Here is a 19,139-nt window from a genome sequence, read left to right on the forward strand (position 1 = left end):
CTACCCTTGAGCAGCGACGGAATGCAACATAGATTAACAACCATGTATAAAATTCAAAATGGTGAAATTGCAATTCCCATTCCTGATTATGTTCAAACACAGACAGTTAAAACTCGTCAATACCCATCCCCAAAGGTTTTGAGTTATGACACCTCACGTAAATGCCTACAAATATAGTTTCTTCCCTCGGACAATCATCGAATGGAACTCCCTACCTCCTTCCGTGTATATTGCCAAATCAGCTGACTGCTTTAAGAGTTTTATTAATAACACGTAGTTTAGGTTTTTGTTTAGCCATGTTGATTTCAACTGGCGCCTTTAATCACCTCATAGATATTGCTTTCATGCAACTTTGTTGAGTGTTTTTGTAGATGTAGATGTAGATGTAGATGTAGATGTGACACATGACTTCTTGAGAACTTGAAAAAAACCTTTTTTTAATGATATGAAGCAAGTGATTGATTGATTGATTGATTGATTGATTTTATTCGATTAAAATTTAACATACAAAGACGAGAAAGTAATACAATATAAATTTTAACAAATACAATGTATCAAACAATGCTGAATTAAAATATTGGATTACCCAAAAAAAGCCTCCAAAAGGAGGCTAATTTCCATTGGGATTCAATTGTAAAGCAATCTGATAAGAAAAGCAGACAAAATGCAATACAGAATCACTAAAAAAATATGCATATTAAAAGAGAAGTTGAAAAACAAGCTATAAAACAAACACTGAAAAAAAAGCGAAGTAAACCACGCAGACGCGCCGATTCAATCATGTTTCACCGTTGTTCATCACCGATTAACAACGATGCGTCAGCGTCGTCTGCGTGGTTTACTTTAGCACGCAGACGCGCCGGGCGCGAGTGGGTGTTGGGCTGGCCAGCGAAGTCCAACACCCATGGCAAAGTGTCGGCGACCCAGTGCTTGGCATGCTAGGGGTATCGGGTTCGAATCTCACCCAGAGCAAACAACTTCTTTCTTTGTGTTCTCTCTTTATTCCTTCCTTCTTGCCCTTAGGCGGTTAGGGTTAATTACCAGGCCGAGGCCCTCTGATCATGCCCCCTTCCCCACCAAGTTTCGTCATCATAGCAGTATATTTTGTCACATACGCCGACAATAAACCTCTGTTCACGCTTTCAAAATGTAGATTAACTTGTCCGACTTCTCTGCTCGAGCATATTGCAATGCGAAATTTTAAAAGTTCTTTTGTATATTTTGATCAAGGTAACTCAAACCAAATGATTCTGCGGTCACACGATTATGTTACACACTGAAATGAACTGGGAGAGCGAGTTGGCGCATTGGTAATTCCCTCGCGGTAGTACCCTCGCCTTTCACCACTGAGGTCCCGGGTTCAAGCCTCGGCCGTGCCCAAGGACTGTATGTGCACTTGGTTTATCCCGATTACATACTCGCTCTCGCAGGTTTTCTCTGGGATCTCCGGTTTCCTCCGGCTTTCAAAAATCGGTGATTAGTTGTTTGGTTATCAAAAACTTCTTTCACCCAATGGAATCTGGGGAGCTGCACAGATAATTAGTGGATGTTACAATCTAAGTGTGGATAGGATTGCGCCGGCGGTAGCAACCTAGTTGATGCGATCTGATTGTGATGATTCACCATGGCAGCGAAATTACAGCGCTTCGATTCCTCCAAGATCTGGAAAAAGGCGCTATATAAATCCAAAATTTATTTTATTTTATTTATGAAAACCAAAACTGCTTCTACAACTTTTAAGTTTCTAACAAAGGGTGCAGACAAAGGTATCGGTAATGGCGTCAGTTAAGAGCCTAGGCAAGATAATAGAAAAGCACGTGACTCAAACCACAACTTGAACCGATCAAGTGTTTTATTTTTTTGTTTTTGTTTTTTGTTTTTTTTGCCTTAAATGATTATGTCTTCCACCATCACCGGGTTGTCAATTCCAGCCATTTCATTTCGTTGTTTCTTCATTTCTTTAAGCTGCTGATTTGCCCGTTTGGCATAGAAGTGAATGTAAATAGGTAGTACAATTGTCAGCATACACGCCCCCAATAGTATCAGATTAACCTGAAAAGTTGAATACAAAAAGGAAAACAATCATTAGAGAACTTTCGGTTCCCTTCGCAGTACGAGTGCCACTTCACTCACAAGCCGGTAAAGACGGTTTTAAAAAAACCCCAATAAATGGAATGTGACACGAGTCATTTCCCACTTGATTCCGGTATTGTGCTCAGGTTAAGTTTAGGCTAAAGCAGCAATCTCTGCGAACTAGAATTTTAGTATACTTTTTTGTCAAAACAAACCCTAGGGACATTTGGCGCGAAATGGGAAGTAGATGCTTGATTCATCGCACCTTGTGTTGGCAACACTGACTAAGATCCAGCTAAAGTTAATTCTTTATTACTTCCCTGGTCTGTGCTGTATGCTGAGCGTACACGAGCGTAAACACAGATAATTTATAATAAACAATCACGCTTATTGTCTGATCAACGGTCTTGACAACAAGACGGTTGACCCAATGGGGAGGAAACATTGCCAAACATTACCAAAATGATGTGACAGGAAAAGGCCTTGGCTATCGTACGACTATACCGTGCGAACATTTGATCAGGATTGTTGGTGCTCGGAATGTACTGTCAAATTAAAGGTTTTACTCCGAGGTCAAACAGACGTGAGATATGCATAACGGATGTGCGCAAGCGGCGGTGGGCAAAAACTCTCCATTATCGGTACATTAGGTCAAACATAGTTAAACAATTATTACTAACCAATAAAGTAATACTCAATAAACAGCGGCAATATTCGCAGGCATGATAATACATATCAATTAAAAAAAGGAAAATTCTGAAGAAAAAAAACGGGAAAAGTGCGTAACATATGGCACAAATACTCAAAACGGGCTAAAAAGAAATAAAAACGCGGAAATTTGGGCAAGAAAATCCTTTAAAAAGTATAAAATTCTCATGCCTGTATTCGCCGTCGTAGTGTGACGTAACGTCAAAATCGATCTTTGCCAGGTCAACTGGTTTACACTATCTGTGTTCGGAACCACAATGAAAATGATCACAGCATAAAGTCGTGTAAACGAAGCCTAAACCAGTAACTAAGGTATGACGTATTCATTACGACGAATTATTTGATAAAACATATGTAACGAATTGTAAGTACCCAAAATGTACCCGATGGGATGGCTCAGATGATTACTTACCACTAACGGATCGTTGTCAAAGAATGTCTGCGATACAATAAACAATGGAAACTGCAGAAGACCGATGATGCTACTTAGACCCATCAGAAGCCCGAATAATGTGCCGAAATATTGACTGGGAAAGCTGTGAACCATATAACGCAATGATTAAGAATAAAGTTAGATGTGATTGGGTCAGCGTCCTGAAAATTATGCAAATTGAAGGCCCAAATAAAGCCATTTGGTGGGCCATTTTGGCACTTTTATTGTGTACAATTTTAGTTTGAAAAATCCGAAAATGTGTTGAATGAACTCAGGCCCAAATTGAAGCCATTCGTGGCCAAGTTTTCGCTCTTATTGTATAGATTATTGCTGTAAACATAATTATATAGTGTTCGGTGTCCAAAACAGAAGCGAAAAGGGGGATTTGTTTATCCATACACAGGGGGTTGGAAGATGAAGGTCCAATTGCAGCCATTTGGTTCATCATTTATACACTTTCATTCTAGATCTATAATAGAAAATATATTATTGATAATTTATGTACACCCAGACATGTGACACACATTATGGATTAGATTCAAGTGGGATTGCCAGCCCCCTCCCCCGTCGAAAAAGTTGAGGCACCCCCCCCCCACACACACACACACAAACCGATATGCTCCGTGCCGCAAGCCCCTACAAAAATAAAAGTCGAGTGCCCCCCCCCCCGACTATTGTGTAAGATGTTCCTTAATTACTCGCCCTTTATTTATTATTAGCTGTTCCGTTTCACAATTCCAGGAATGTGAGGTGGGAGTGCATTCCAAGTGCGGGCTGTGGATGGAATGAAAGACCGCTCATGACTAACAAGGTTAGATCTTGGAATTTGAACTGCAAGGTCGTGAGATCTAACTGAGCGGCGAAGGCGAGGGCCAGTCTCTCTTTCCTTTCTCTCTCTCCAAATCCCACTGTCTTTCTCTGTCTGTATGTCTTTGTCCCCGTCTGTCTCTCAGTCTATGTATCCCTCACTCACTTACTCACTGTACGTTTCTCATTACTCAATTTCTCATTTGTTTGTTCCTCATTACACTTTTGACTTACAATATTGGCATTGCAGCCGCGGCTAAGGCATACATGAATCCTCTGGTAATAACGTGTAGAAGATACGTCACATATAAGACCTCAATGACAGGGATAACATTCGATATTGAGAATACAACATAACTTAAGGTTGTCACAGTAAATGCAAGCCCACTATCGCGTATATCCTCGTATGGACCTCGCGGTGAGCCACCTGAGGAAAAAATAGTATGATTCTTTGAACATGTTCATTTGGAATGTTCGTAAACACCTCAGATTTTTGTTTCTTTTTTGCAATTCCAAATAAAGTGAAGATCGTAGCTCCGATATTTTAGTGGCTTAGCCCCGGGGGCTTAGTGGTCTCTTCAGACTGATAACCCATCACGTCTGACTGCTTCGTAAAACGTCACTAAGAGTAAAGATCTTCGTTTTATTTGAAATATCAACAATCTCGGTTAATTAGTACGACTTTCCAGATCCCCATAAAATATGCCAAATGCCCCATAAAAAAGAAATGGTAATAACTCGTGCAAATTTGCATTTGATATTAAACATTTGACCTTCAAACTCGGCCCTGGAAGTTTATATAATGTTAAATATACATACATGGTGTAACTCATTGATACATCTTTATGATGAGGATCTGTATAGACTTCCACAACATTTTATATTTATGCAAATTTTCTTGAAAAAACCCACTCACTGTTATTAATGTTTGCAAATTATAAAACAACTATAACTGTTGAAGCAATAGTTCTTGTCCGCGTTTATAGTTCCCATAGTAATTATGTATCGGCACAGCATAAGATGACCAGTTTGCGACCCAAATGTGGAATTACTAGTTAAATTAGGAGGTCATGCCTCCTTCAGTCTAGCTTTTCAGGTGACTTTCGTCTCATGCAAATATTGAGTTGGCAACAAGTGTCGGTGGAGGGGGGGCAGAGAATGAATGAGTGAGTTATTATCCTTTTTACCTGAAACGTATGACAAAATATTTAAGAAATATGAAAAGTAATTAGAGAATAAACGATAGGAATTTTTGTTTTTACTATCCCGGCGGACTGCGATAAAAATATTGGACCTGCCTGTCGTCTATCATAGGTAGAGGATAGTAAAAACAAAAATTCCTATCGTTTATTCTCATTCTTTAATAGTCAGTTAAATATTATATTAATAACTGTAAACTATTTTTTAAAGCAAAAACTAAGTTACCGTCATAAAAACTCCCCTCATTATAAAATGAACAAAACTTGTTTACCAATGCACGTATTCCGATGAGCGTATATTACCCCGGGTATATTACTAGCGAGTGCGAATATTCCGCACTAGTCTACGCATACAACACGATACATACACGCACCTCTACAAGCGTGTTATTCAGGGGCGGACTGGTGGTTTAAGGCGGCCGTGGCCACTTTATTAAGACGGGCCCCTACTCAAATAGAGCGCAGGGAGCGAAGCGAGCGTAGCGACTAGCGCATGGGGTCCAGGGGCCCGCGTAAGGGCCCTGGTAGGGTCCAGGGCAAAGCCCCTGGTGGGGTCCAGGGGCGAAGCCCCGGACAACTAAGGGTTTTAGCTATTCTAGGGGGTCAGGAAGCCCGGATTTGACAACGATTTCTGAAGCCAAATTCCATTTGTACAGACTTGAAATATTGTTTATCCATTGTCACTCACTTGCAATAATCAAGATCAAACCAACAGTTATTCAATTTATAAGTAGTGCATGTTTTATGTTTTGACTCATTTGCACACATATAGAATTACATCTTTGCACAACTGTGTTATCATATCGTGAGTACCGGTATATATTCAATCATTAAAAGACAAATGCTAAAAATTGTTTAGGCATACTGGGTAAAGGTTAATAGCAACTTTTTAAAACTATTGCGATTTGGTAGTTCACAGCATCTAGCGAATGGTAGTGAGCTTTGGCAAAAATTGCATTGATCATTTCATAGCGAGCGTGATAAAACTCCACCCACAGTGGCGTAGATTTGTTATTGACATTGGGGTTGCAAAAATATTCTTGAAATAGCACCTTTTGGCGACATAAATTTATTGTACAAATGCGCGCGAAGCGCACAGACATTTTTGGCATATTGAAGCTAAACTGGTGATGATGCAGTGGAATAAATTCGCGTGAAGCACGAAAAGATTTACACTTTTTAGGCTAAAATGGCCAAATGTGAGATTGATTTGGTCAGAAACTCACATAGGCCTACAGGTGTCATCATGGGGGGGGCTTGTATGGACCATCCCTTTTAAAATATTGGGGGGTTTATCCCCATCCCCCTGGGATCTACGCCTATGAGTTGAAACATCAAAAGGAAAGAAATTGGTTTGAGTATTGAACTGAGTAATGTGGCTGTAAGTATTATGTAATGTAATCCCTGCATTACAAGGAGCACCCCAGCCCAGAGGTTTTCGAATGATGGTCTAGCCGTGCTAGTTTTGACAGCTGATGGTGGTCCAAAGGGCCAAAGGCCGGGAGGGGGGCACTCACTAAAAATGAGTGAAGCGATGTGCGTGCAGTGCGGCCACAACCCACATTAACCCCTATTTTGAACTCCCTCTCACTCAATGACCACTTTTTTATTTTTTATTTTACTGTAAAGAATTTTTGACAAATTTCTGGTAATCTTTCACTGTTGTTTCTCATTCCCATTTTGATGACTTTTGAAAAACAATTACCGGTATCAAAAATTTGTCAACTTTTATATTTTGACCCAAGTTTTGTCCCAGTCTCACTGAAAGAACCCCCTTTTGAGGCCTCCTTACTGAATGACCCCCTTGGTTATATGGCGTCGAAGCTCTCACCAAAAGACCCCTATCTCATGTATAGTTTCAAACTGGTGTCCCATGTCCGCACATCCCCGTCACTTCGAAAGTCGAGTGCCTGTAGGCCTATCAGCCCCTATTTCTACAGGCCTTAGGCCCTATCACTATGTAGACAAACAGCGGGCACACTGTGTAGGCCCTTATATTACTCATCCCCCTCAATGATCCCCTCCTTTCTTCTCATTTTCCTTTCTTTCTCCTATGTCTGCCTAATACCAAATGCCCATACCGGCCCTAGCCTCATTCCGCAGCCGCAATGAAATACCAATATTCCATTGACAGCCAGCCCAATATTTTGCTGTTGGCTTAAAATTTAAACATTTTACTGTATCGCATCTAGAGTATTGGCCTTTTGCTGTGTTTACGGTCTAGAGAATTGATTCAGAAGGCCATTTGTAGGTGATGCCGCGACGGTGTACTAGTGGCCGGCCTATAATAGCTTAGTGTTAGGGCCTATACCTTAAGCCCTAGGGCCTATGTCTTGGGCCTTACGCCTTCGGCTCTTGGACCTATGCCTCAGGCCCTAGGGCCTATGTCTTAAGATACTCCTTCCCCCTTCTCTCCCCTTTTCTTCTATTTTCCCTTTCTTTCTCCTCTTTTCCTTTTCTCTCTTTCTTTTTTCTCCCTTCTCCTTTCTTTTCCTTTTCTTTCTTTTTTCTCTTCTTTTTTGAGCAACCGGCCCTGAGCGGCCCAGAACCAAGCGGCCCATGTGGCGATCGCCACAACGCCACAGTGGCCAGTCCGCCCCTGGTGTTATTCGTTATCAACACTCATGATGACGTGGGGTCGTCTACGGCCTGATAGACGGCACCCGAAATCATGCGTTTGTCCAATCAGATTACGTGTCTACGAACTAGACCACTCCCACTGACTAAGAATGTAAAGTTAATGCCGGAGCAATGCTCACAGTTCGATGTGTGTGCCCATCTCGTTAATATCCCTTGTACTTTCTCCCCGGGCCTTTCTCCTTGAATTGAACAGCTTGTGAAACCTTTGATGTGAAAAGCTTTATAGCTACGATATTTCTTTACAAGAAGGAAAAAAATGCCTGAATGAGATTGACGCAAATGTCTGACATTATGTCATTATTATCTGACCAATCATACAAAACCACACATCGGCGTAGATCCCCGGGGATGGGGGATGAAACCCCCTACCCAATATTATGATAAGAAGGGATGGTCCATAAAATCATTCCCCAATGTTGGTACCTGTATGTGGGTTTCTGACCAAATTAACCTCATATTTTGCCATTTTAGCCTAAAAAGTGTAAATTGTTGCGCTCGTCGCATGAATTTGCTCCACTTTTGCACTGGCATATTTCCCCATTTTAGCTTCAACGTGCCATTTTTTCTTTCGCATAGCGCGCATTTGTACAGTCAACTTATTCTGGACCCAAACGGTGCTGGATTCACTACTTTTTTCCAACTCCATCCACCCAAATCTGTCAAAAGCAAATCTGAATCCACATACACACACACCCCAGTATGACCGAGAAGTATGACGTATGTCTTTCGCCCTTATCCTTTATGCGCTCTTATGCTTATGCTCCACTTCGACTTCCGTACTTAGCTTCATTAACGACCCGTTACTCACTTTGTCGTGACTTATTCCTGTCTAGAATCAGCCCCGAAAATGGCGCCACAAAAATACCGCACAACTGAAAAAAGCTGAAAATCGTTGTGTACTGGCTCACTGAAAGCAAAATAAAATTATCAAAAAGATTGATTTTTTAATGATAGACATCACACTTCAATGTTCTTGTAGGCATACGTTTTCATCACGGTCATCATCTCTACATTTTACTCACCAAGTTTATCATCGCCATCAGTTAGCTGGACCAGAAAAGGGTTTAGAGTACCCATGAAATACAGTAGGCGTAATTGTAGAACAGAAAGCCAAATAAGGAATAGGGCAAATAACGGAGAGCAGATACATGATTTAACTGTCGGAAAATCATTGTTCCTTTGACTCTCAGCAAGCTGACGGGAAACTGTATAGGAGTAAACACAGTAGTGAAATATTATGTTGTTATTATTATTGTTAAAAGGTGACTTTCGAGCGTTGTGAAAATAACGCTCAAAAGTCACTTTTTCTTTCATTATACTCCTCCAGATTTCAGATCTAGGTTGAGACATTTTCACAGAAAATTGCATTACGATCAGTATTTCTGAGGGAAAGAGAAGCACTTTTTACTATTGCTATAGATTATCATAGAGCGTGTTTATAGTGGGAGCAGATGTGCGGTACATTGCGGTACAATTTCTACCCGGTTAGAGATTATCCGGATACTTGCCCACTATAAACACTAGCAGTATATGTATGTATGTACGGTCCATCCATATCCTTCTCAACCGAAGGATATTGTGGCGAGATATTCCCACTATAAACACACCAGTATAAACTGTGTGCGGTATTACCGGAAGTAGGAGCTTCTTCATGATGCGTAGGATGCGCGCAGGACATTTGGAACGATTCTCATCCCCAAGAGTTATCAAAACAGAAGCTACATGTTCACCGCCATGATCATATTGTTGAATGGGCTGTTTATAGCTCGCGCCACAATATTTACACATTCCCCGTGTGACCTCGGGGTCATTGCAAATGTACGATAATGTTAGTTGGTATATAATTTGTGCGGTAACTGTGTCCCACTATAAACAGCAAGAGTATCGGTACATATACAAGGATTATCGTGTACGGTATACTCAAAATGCGGTATATTCACTATAAACACGCTCATAGACACTGTTCAATTCGAGCAAAGTCTATGCCGAATTGAAAAGGTTTACAAAACGTATTTAATGCATCTCCCTCGTTGTGTGGAGGATTAAGATGAATTGTAATGGGCCCAGATTTTCCATAGCGATAGTAAAACATGCTTGACACGCGTGCAATATAGCCTCGTCACACGATTTTCTGTGAATTTCTCGAAAACATGTCTTAACCTAAGTGTGAAATCTGGAGGGGCACTTTTCAAGAAAAAGTGATTTTTGAGTTAATTCTTCGACAAATTTTCAGTGCAGAATTGAACAGGTTGCTTTTTTTGTGTGTATAAAACATATCCGCATGCATCTCGGCCGTTGTGTGGTTGTGTTGCGACGATTTCAAGTTTACGTTGTTGATAATCAAAATGTCAAGGAATTTTTATCATAATTTGATCATGATTGCTTTTTATCTTAATTTAGTCCCCAAAATGAGCTGTTTACTGCACTGCTCAGCGTCACCATAGCAAATTAGTTACGTAATTCAATTAAAATGTGCTTAATAACAGGGGATTGAGGCCTTCGCAATCGACAGGCTGATTTGGGACTATAATAGTATGCAACGTTCAATTTAAGTATGAAACGCATATATCCCAGCAAAATCGGGACGAAATAATGTTCACTAGGTAATTGTGTTTTCTTTACCCCCTCCCTCGACAAAAAGTCCAGGCACGCCCCGCACGCCCGGGGGGGGGGGCAATCAGCTATATTGGTGTACACATGCGTGAACAACGGTTTTAAAATCACCCCCTAAACAGGTTCTACCCTGTTTTTCAAAATCACCCCCTTAACAGGTTTTTAGCGCGCTTTCCTCCAAAAAAGTACCCCCTAAACAGGTTCTGGTCAAAATTAGACCCCTTAGCAGGTTTTTTTTTTATAAAAGGGGGGTAACCCACACCGACATCGCCCGGTTAATAATTACATTATACAACCAGAGACACTGACATGAATACACGGGATCGATACACGTAAATGTGCTATGCACGATTGATATTCAGACGATAAATCTTTGGATACCGGGGTGGAAAATGATGAATATCTCCCGTAAATGATTTCGTATAAAGAAACCAGATGTGGTTCCTTGCACTTGAATATATATTTTGAACAGATATGATAGTCGTTAGTTTCCGCTTTGAGAGAGTAGCTTGCGTCTTGAGCTGAAAAAGTGACCAAAATTCAAGATTTTAAATAGCGCAGCGTAGACCCTCGTGGAGGTAGTCTCGGGCCAGACTGTATGTGGCTATCACGAACATACAGGATCGACGAGTGTCAGACCGACTGACACAAACTGGCTGTGTAGGAGACTATCGTATAGGTAATCTATAAGCAGATGACAATGGCGAATGTATGCTCGCTGACCGTACAGAGGTCAGTCACAGGCCTTAGCATTAGCCTTAGTCGGATGTCCTTCAGCCCACTATGCATTTAAAAACTATTAAACAGGTGGGAACCCAATGGCCATGCGTGGCTGTGGATTCAACCTACCACGGCATTTTCTGCCATGAAGATATCGGGGCGATGACACTGTGTAACCCTATTGGTTTTGAATATGGATTGTCTTTAAAATTACATTCATTAAACCCTTTATGCAGCTTTGTGAAAAAAACGAGAGCATTTTCTGCGTAAATGTGAATAAATAGCAAAATTTCCAACCCAATATTTGGTATGCTTGAATTGCATTCTGGGAAGGCAAGCAATAACATGTGCCGTATACTCCCTTTCGTCATGTGCCATGCGTGTGTGGTTGCACTGACATCAACCAAGCTCCACTGTACTAGGTACACATATTCCAATACTACGGTGACATTTCCCCACAACCAGTCTTTTCGTGTTCGTCTGTATATCGTTCATGATGATTTCTGTATATAAATTATGGCATAATGGCAATAGACCTCAAAGCAAAACAGAAATGCCCCGACGACAATGGCTATGCTGGAAATGTCCGTATTGAACGGAAAATTTAGATTTTTAAAAACTCTTTTTCGTACCGATTCTGAAAAAAACAAAACAAATATATTTCCCCTGCAATATGTACATTTCAAATGAATGTAAATAATTTTGGGTTTAAAAAATGGAGCAGAAAAAAAAATAACTACCGGGATTTGAACCGGGGACCTCTGGTACAAAAATACGATGCTCTAACCAAATGCGCCACGCGGGCAGCTTCTAATTTCGGAAGGAAGTTTGAAAGCTTTTATAGTAACATCGTCGATCTGAAGTCTCTTCAGCAGTTATTGCGGTTCGCTCTTTTCATACAATGTGAATGACGCGAAACCAAACTAGCTGTTGAGGAGACTATAATTATCTACGATAAGCCTGTCCAGAATTCCAGAAATTGGTAGCCAGCAAGGGAGGTATATTGGCATGAATTCTCCGATTTCTCCGGAAATACATCGACTTGGAGCGTCAAATTTCAGAATAGGAATAAGAAAAATACGAACTATTTTGATACCAAAAACTCATTAACAATGACAAAAATCGGGGGGATGATGTTGTCGATCGGGTTACGGACCTTTAATATCAACAATACACTTTAATGGAGAGTAAAAACGATCGAGAAAGATCGAGCATGTGGTGGAATAATGGGTGGAAAATTCATCTCGTTTCATGCAGAAATGAACGCTATAGCTATACTATGGGGGACGGTCATCAATACACTGTATTGGGTATAGCATACATGGAGGGCCGGGATGGGGCGCTGTATTATCATAACGATTGGTACGATGCTAATTCTTAATTGGGAAAATTTGCGAGGGGATCGACAAGTGTTCAAATCTGGTACTACTTATTTCCTAGAATTTCCGAAAATTTACCCCCATAACGCGTTTTGCTGGTTACAAAAAAGACACACTTTTTTGTTGAAAAACGGCGTTTTTACTTTTAGACCCCTAAACACGGAACGCGCGTTACGCGTTCGTCAAAAAAAAGACACCTTTTTACGCTTTTTTTTTTTGTTCACGCATGTGTACACCAATGTAGCTGAGTGCCCCCCCCCCGCACGCCACTGAAAATGAAAGTCGCAAACTGCTTCAATTAGGTCTTCATATTGAACATTTTTCAATTTTTTTTCCAACTAGTATTTTACACAATATTATTGTAAAAAGTGTCCACCAAATGCCTTCATTTGGCGCCCATTTTGTAAAACGACTAAGGGGGGCACATCCTCTCAGACTCCCCTTACTTCGCGGCGCAGTCGCGACAAGAGGCCTGCTTCGCGGTCATATTGTAAAGAACGCTCCGATTTTGATCAAAGTAGTCTCAGATTATTCCGCTTGGACAAACATTTTAACCAAAGAATAATTTGCCATAACTCGGTTGTTTCGTTACCTGTGTAACAGGTCAAAAAGGTACCTGTTTTACGCACAATCTGATGCGTGATGTTGCGTGTCAATGACACGTCACTTTGTAGGAAGTTGCAATTTAAAAAACAGCGACAATTTAAAACTATTGCAATTTGACAAAATAAAAATAAAAACCACAACAAAATTTCAAGTTTTTGTTTAGACAATTTAGTGCAACATTTGGACATTTTCCCCCTTTTTTTGTGGGACATGAAAGCACATCAGACATATCGAATTGTATTCTGAATACGAGGAATGTCCTTTCTGGCAATTTATTAAAAATCCGTATTTTTTAATTGTTGATATTAATTTTTAACAGTCCTCGAGCTAAACTTTATAAATTTAATGATATGTACTTAAAGTGTATGTAGCTGGAGGAAAAATTTTAGGTCTTTTGGGGGAAAAATGTTTATCTTCAATACGAAAGGTCAAAATTTTCAAATGATGGACGGCTTTTCCTCCCAGCTACATACACTTTAGGTACATATCATTAGATTTAAGAAGTTTATTTCGAGGACTGTTAAATGTCAAAAATATTTTTTTTAAATAATTTGTCATAATATTTGTATTATATCGCGAATTTCAAAAAATAAAATTATTTGATATCAGAAGGACATTCCTTGTATTCAGAATGCAATTCGATATGTTTGATGTGCTCTCGTGTCCTACAAAAATACTGTGCACATTATCCTTGCTTTGCTATATGATATTGTAGTCTTTCTATATGTTGACAACTTCAGTGTGTAACTTCCTGAAACAAGTGGCTGTTAATTAAATTGAAAATAAATTTAAAATGGCTGTAGGCTTTTAGTATTCATCCACAGAGTACGTACCACCAGTCAAAGTCCCCGTGTATTATATGATGTAAGTTCTCGCATATTCATGAGGGCCGATTGTTCGATCGTGCCGTGTCTAACAATCACGCAGCGCCGCGTGCTTTCGCGTATACGCGATAGAGAGTTGCGTGCTTTCGCGATTACGCGATAGACCGTGAAAATACGCGGTAATTGCCTAGCAGTCTTGCCTGTCGCATTGTATGGAACAAGTGGCCCTCATTATCGGATGATGCGGAGACTTTGACTGGTGGTACGTTCTCTGTAGTACTCTGTGTATTCATCACTCACTATTGCGGCCTAGAAACGATCAATTTGGTGATCAATATCAAAGACCCTAGATAAAAGAGTGGATACAAGATCTGCCATTTTACACTGTACACACGAATAGAGTGATTTTATTTTCCAACCTTCAATAAAATCAAACTAGATTATATCTCTTCAATAATATTGAAGAGAAATATTATTTTGTATCCAATCCTATATCTAGGGTCCCCAATACTGATTAATCAAATTGATCGTGTATGATTTGTTAAAATTGTTGCTATGATCTTCCAAGGTTTAGGCCCAAAATTACAACACAGTGGCCTATGGGTCGCTGTAACACATGTAATTATCCGGAACTCGCTAATTCAATTTCCGAATCAAATGAGTTTTTGGCTGTTTTCATGGATGTCTAGTGAAAAGTACCCTAAAAAGAGGATGCTAAAATCCCGAAATGCCTCTTTAAAGAAGCTATCTCATAAAAAGATCAACTTTTAGCCTTCAGTGAGAGTTTGGCTCTGTTTATCACCCCCATGAACGAAGTTGATTGCAAAAATAACATAACAGTCACTTACTTTCATCATTGGTGGTTTCACTGGGTCCGTTTTCTTTGACCTGATCTTCCACTTTCTCCGCGTCAAAGTTGTCTTTCTTCTTCTTTCCATAATCTGGCGGCAACGGCCAAGGAATATGACGCTTTGGCAGGAATACAAATGTATTTATAAAGAAGCAGAAAGTTGCTCCAGCTAAAGTAGCAAATGCTATTCGAATAGAAATTCCACCTTCATACCCAAGCTGCATGTATAATAATTATGGAAAATATACATGAAAAATTAATATAAACAAATTAAGCCAGTCCCCTGGCGCTATAAATGAAGTAGATGTACAGGGTTAACAAAACATTTAGAGCGAAAACTGACGGAGCCTTTTCATGGATATGCATACAACTTTTCCCTATTTTATAGTAGAGATAAGAAAATGCAACTTTGATTGATGGTTTAAACCCCATTTTGTTAGCGCACACATGAAGTAATATAATTTTCAGGACATTTTTTTCATTGTGTTCTACCTTGATGAGCAGCATTACAAAGCTAGAAGAATCGAGGCATCCATTTAGTAACGTCATTACAGTTGCTCTGTGGTTTCCAAACAGATTACCTATCTGTAAAATATATTCATCAAAAGCACATTGTTTAGAACTGAGGTAAACGCCAAATTGCAATAAAAGTGTGATTTTACATTCTATATACATTTACATACATGTAATCTTATAGAAAAAACATACCACGTATTTCGATCATTTTTAAGGATAAAAAAGTGGCATGGGTATTGTTACTCATGATTAACAAATGTAAGGAATGAACAAATACACCTTCCCACTCAGGTCTTTCCCCGGTCCGCACGGAGCGATAAATTAGGGAAACGGGAGGAGAAATGGAAAAGGAAAAGGCGAATAGTACAGAAAATACAGACGAAAAGAGAGAAAAAGGAGGAAGACAAAATAGGCATAAGAAAACAGGAGGAGGATAAGGGGAAAGCAAAGAAGAAGAACATGAAATTGTGTTAACAGTTAAACCTTAAACCCCACCCAACATGCCCAACTTCAATCAGAAAATGATCACTACCATAATGAACCCGTGTAATGAACACATAAAATGTCTTAACAGGGTATTTCATGAATCGTACCTGCATATTAGTAAACAGGATTGCAATACCACCAATTGATATGCAAACCATTCCTGGGAACAGAAGAACTGGTATTGATGGGCTCGAAAATGCCATCATGATCAGCCCAGATGCTACTAAAAGGCTGCAAAATAATATGGACAGATTATTTAATTGTTTAATTCCATTTAAAACATAACAAATGCCGATCATTGAAAATTTGAATCCGAGACGCTAAAACTAAAAGTTTGGCATACAATTTTAGGCAATCAGACTGTTCACAATTTGAAAAGGAAAATTAAGCCATATTAAAAGCAATATACCTAGCAATATAAGAAGGCTTCAAAGCCTTGTATCCATATGCCTTATAAGCAATATTTAAGGCGTACCTCAGGCATACCTTAGGCATACGTACCTTAGGCATACCTTAGGCATATTTAATTAATATTTTAAGGCTTCGTTTCTGATATTTAGGCATATATTGCTTACACAAAAAGCAATATATTGCTTACACAATATTTTTGATATTTAACAGTACTCGAAGTAAACTTTATAAATCTGATGATTTATACTTAAAGTGTATGTAGGTGGGATGAAAAGCCGACGATCAATTGAAAATTTTGATAATTCTTATTGAAGATATGGATTTTTTCCTAAAACACCCAAAAAATTTGGTCTTTTTGGGAAAAAAATCCATATCTTCAATATGAAAGGTCAAACTTTTTAATTGATCCTCGGCTTTTCCTCCCAGCTACATACACTTTAAGAATATATGATTAGATTTATAAAATTTACTTCGAGGACTGTTATATATTAAAAATGTGAAAAATATCAAATTTTAATTATTTGTCATAAAATTTGTATTATATCGTGAATTTCAAAAAATGAAAATTATTTGATATCGAAAGACATTCTTCGTATTCAGAATGCAATTCGATATGTCTGATGTGCTCTCATGTCACACAAAAAATACTGTAGAAACGCCCAAAACGCTCATTCCAGATCCCTTAATGAAAAGAAGGCATTTCATAGCTGAAAACATTAAAAAAACAACCAAATGAGGTACATCATCTCTGCAGTCATCACAATTCAAAATGACAGTTGGAAATATATTCCCATAATGCACCATTTGACCCTGAGGTCATATTGCTAAATATTTTATATTGCTAATTTTATATTGTTTAATACTAGTTGTTAACAGTATATTGCGTGAAATGTTTATATTGTTTATTTAGTTTTATACTGCTAATGGACATTGATGCTGTTAACAATATATTACCTAAAATATTTATATTGCTAGTTACTTGATTTAATATTAGCAATATGCTTCAACACTGCTTGTGGTATTGCTAAAGTAAAGCATATTTTGTTTATTGCTTGTGATATTGCTTAAATACTGCTTAATAAGGCTTCAACATGGTAAGGGGGACGCTGAATCTCTTTTGACATAATTTGCTGTCTAGCATATTCTGTTCAAACACACTCTAGGGTCTAATACTATTTTAATATCATTAATATCATTTTTATACATGTATATATCAGATATCCAGCAATGAGTGGCACTTACTGTAGCAATAAACGTAAAAACCTTGTTCCAAAATAGTCGAATAACAATCCAGTGAAAATTTCACTTCCACACAGTGAGAATATGCCCACTGTAAAAACCAAGTTCAAAATAGCATCTTGCTCGCCACATGTTGCAGGCGTATCTTCGTCATTCGTTGTTTCTATGGCGGTTTCATTGGTACACAGGTTGCTGTAGTAGCCATCTGCTTTTAGGACGTAAACCAAAGTTGCCCAGCCGTATATAGGCCCACCGTAAAATAAAAGTTCACCAACACCCAAGCCAATTGGCGCGTACCGGTGAAACCGCTGCCTTTGCCCCATCCTCTTTCCTTTAAGCAGGAATATGAGACAAGCAGGTACCTGACTTCTTCTGCTTGAAATGAAAAACAAAATTGTCCATAGGTTCGCGACTCACAAGTATTGCCTGAGTGATTTCGCGATTACCTTGGGCTCGTGCCTTGTGCTATAGAACACATTGTCCTTTATAACAATGCCAAAGAACAATATTCCTGGAAGCAGCAATCCCTAATGAGCATTAGCATTGTTATTAAAATAATAATAACAATAACAAAAATGGATTTATAAAGCGCTCATTACAAAAGCCTCTGAGCGCTGAACATAATACAGAAAAATAATTACAGCAAAGTTTAAAATTACACATCATATAACAGCAGCATCAGAATATATAATAATAAAAACTAATTAGTCAAAATAATCATTTAAAAGAAAAGACTTGAAGACTTCTTGAGTCTAGATTTGAATTCTGCAATTGAAGCAACGCTTCTAACCTCCATTGGCAGAGTGTTTCAGAGCATTGGGGCGGACACTGAAAATGCTCTATGTCCATAGAAGATTGATTCGTGGAGGTGGAGACGGGAATTTGAGAAGATTGAGCGATGAAGAAGGCTTGTAACGTGCAATGAGGTCGGCTAAATAAGTGGGTGCATGTCCAATGAGAGTTTTGTATACCGGCACAGCAGGAAAACTTTGTACCTAATGCGAAGGGAAATTGGGAGCCAGTGCAGTTGTTTAAGGATGGGAGTTATATGTTCATTGCGTTTGATGCAGGTGACAACGCGAGCTCACGCGAGCAGCAGCGTTTTGGAGTCTTAAGTTTGGACATTATTGGCTTGTAAATATTCTCTTTGACTTTTGCTGCATGATCTCTGAAGGGGGACCTGGCAATACAAAAATGCACTTAAATTGTGAATTAAGTACAGTATATGTTTGAGATTTCTTATGTTAAGGGGAGTAATTTGAGACCAGTTTCGATGAAATCGGACCATTATTTAATTTTGACCTCTGTATATGAAATATTTGACATTTGACCTATTCGACCTTATAACTCCTAAACTAAGCACCGTAGAAAAATATGACAATTGATTTTTTTATTCCGTGTGATAAGAGGAACAATTTGAGAAACATTAGAACATAATGGGACTATTTTTAAGGTTACCCCAATGTGACCTTCGATCACCCCCCCCCTGTGTGAACCACAGGGGCAATAGAAAAAAATGGAACCAATCAAATTTTTATCATTTCAGGTTTAAGGATACAAAAAAACATTGGTTCCACTGATGTAGGAATATAAAATCCCAAACCCATAGCGCCCTGTACTAAAAAGTACATTCTA

At 39.0% G+C, this 19,139-nt stretch overlaps 1 protein-coding gene across 1 annotated transcript; it reads right to left on the reverse strand.

The window, feature by feature from the left end:
* Nucleotides 1-1,887: 1,887 nt before the first annotated feature.
* Nucleotides 1,888-17,827, reverse strand: LOC140160254 (equilibrative nucleobase transporter 1-like). The gene is made up of 7 exons (XM_072183534.1): nt 17,508-17,827; nt 15,962-16,085; nt 15,345-15,437; nt 14,851-15,070; nt 4,256-4,448; nt 3,194-3,317; nt 1,888-2,052 (listed from the first exon to the last, which is right to left on the reverse strand). The coding sequence occupies exons 1-7, from the start codon at nt 17,825-17,827 to the stop codon at nt 1,888-1,890; spliced, it is 1,239 nt and encodes a 412-aa protein (XP_072039635.1).
* Nucleotides 17,828-19,139: the final 1,312 nt, after the last annotated feature.

Source organism: Amphiura filiformis, chromosome 1, assembly GCF_039555335.1.
Source record: "Amphiura filiformis chromosome 1, Afil_fr2py, whole genome shotgun sequence".
Taxonomy (NCBI): Eukaryota; Metazoa; Echinodermata; class Ophiuroidea; order Amphilepidida; family Amphiuridae; genus Amphiura; species Amphiura filiformis.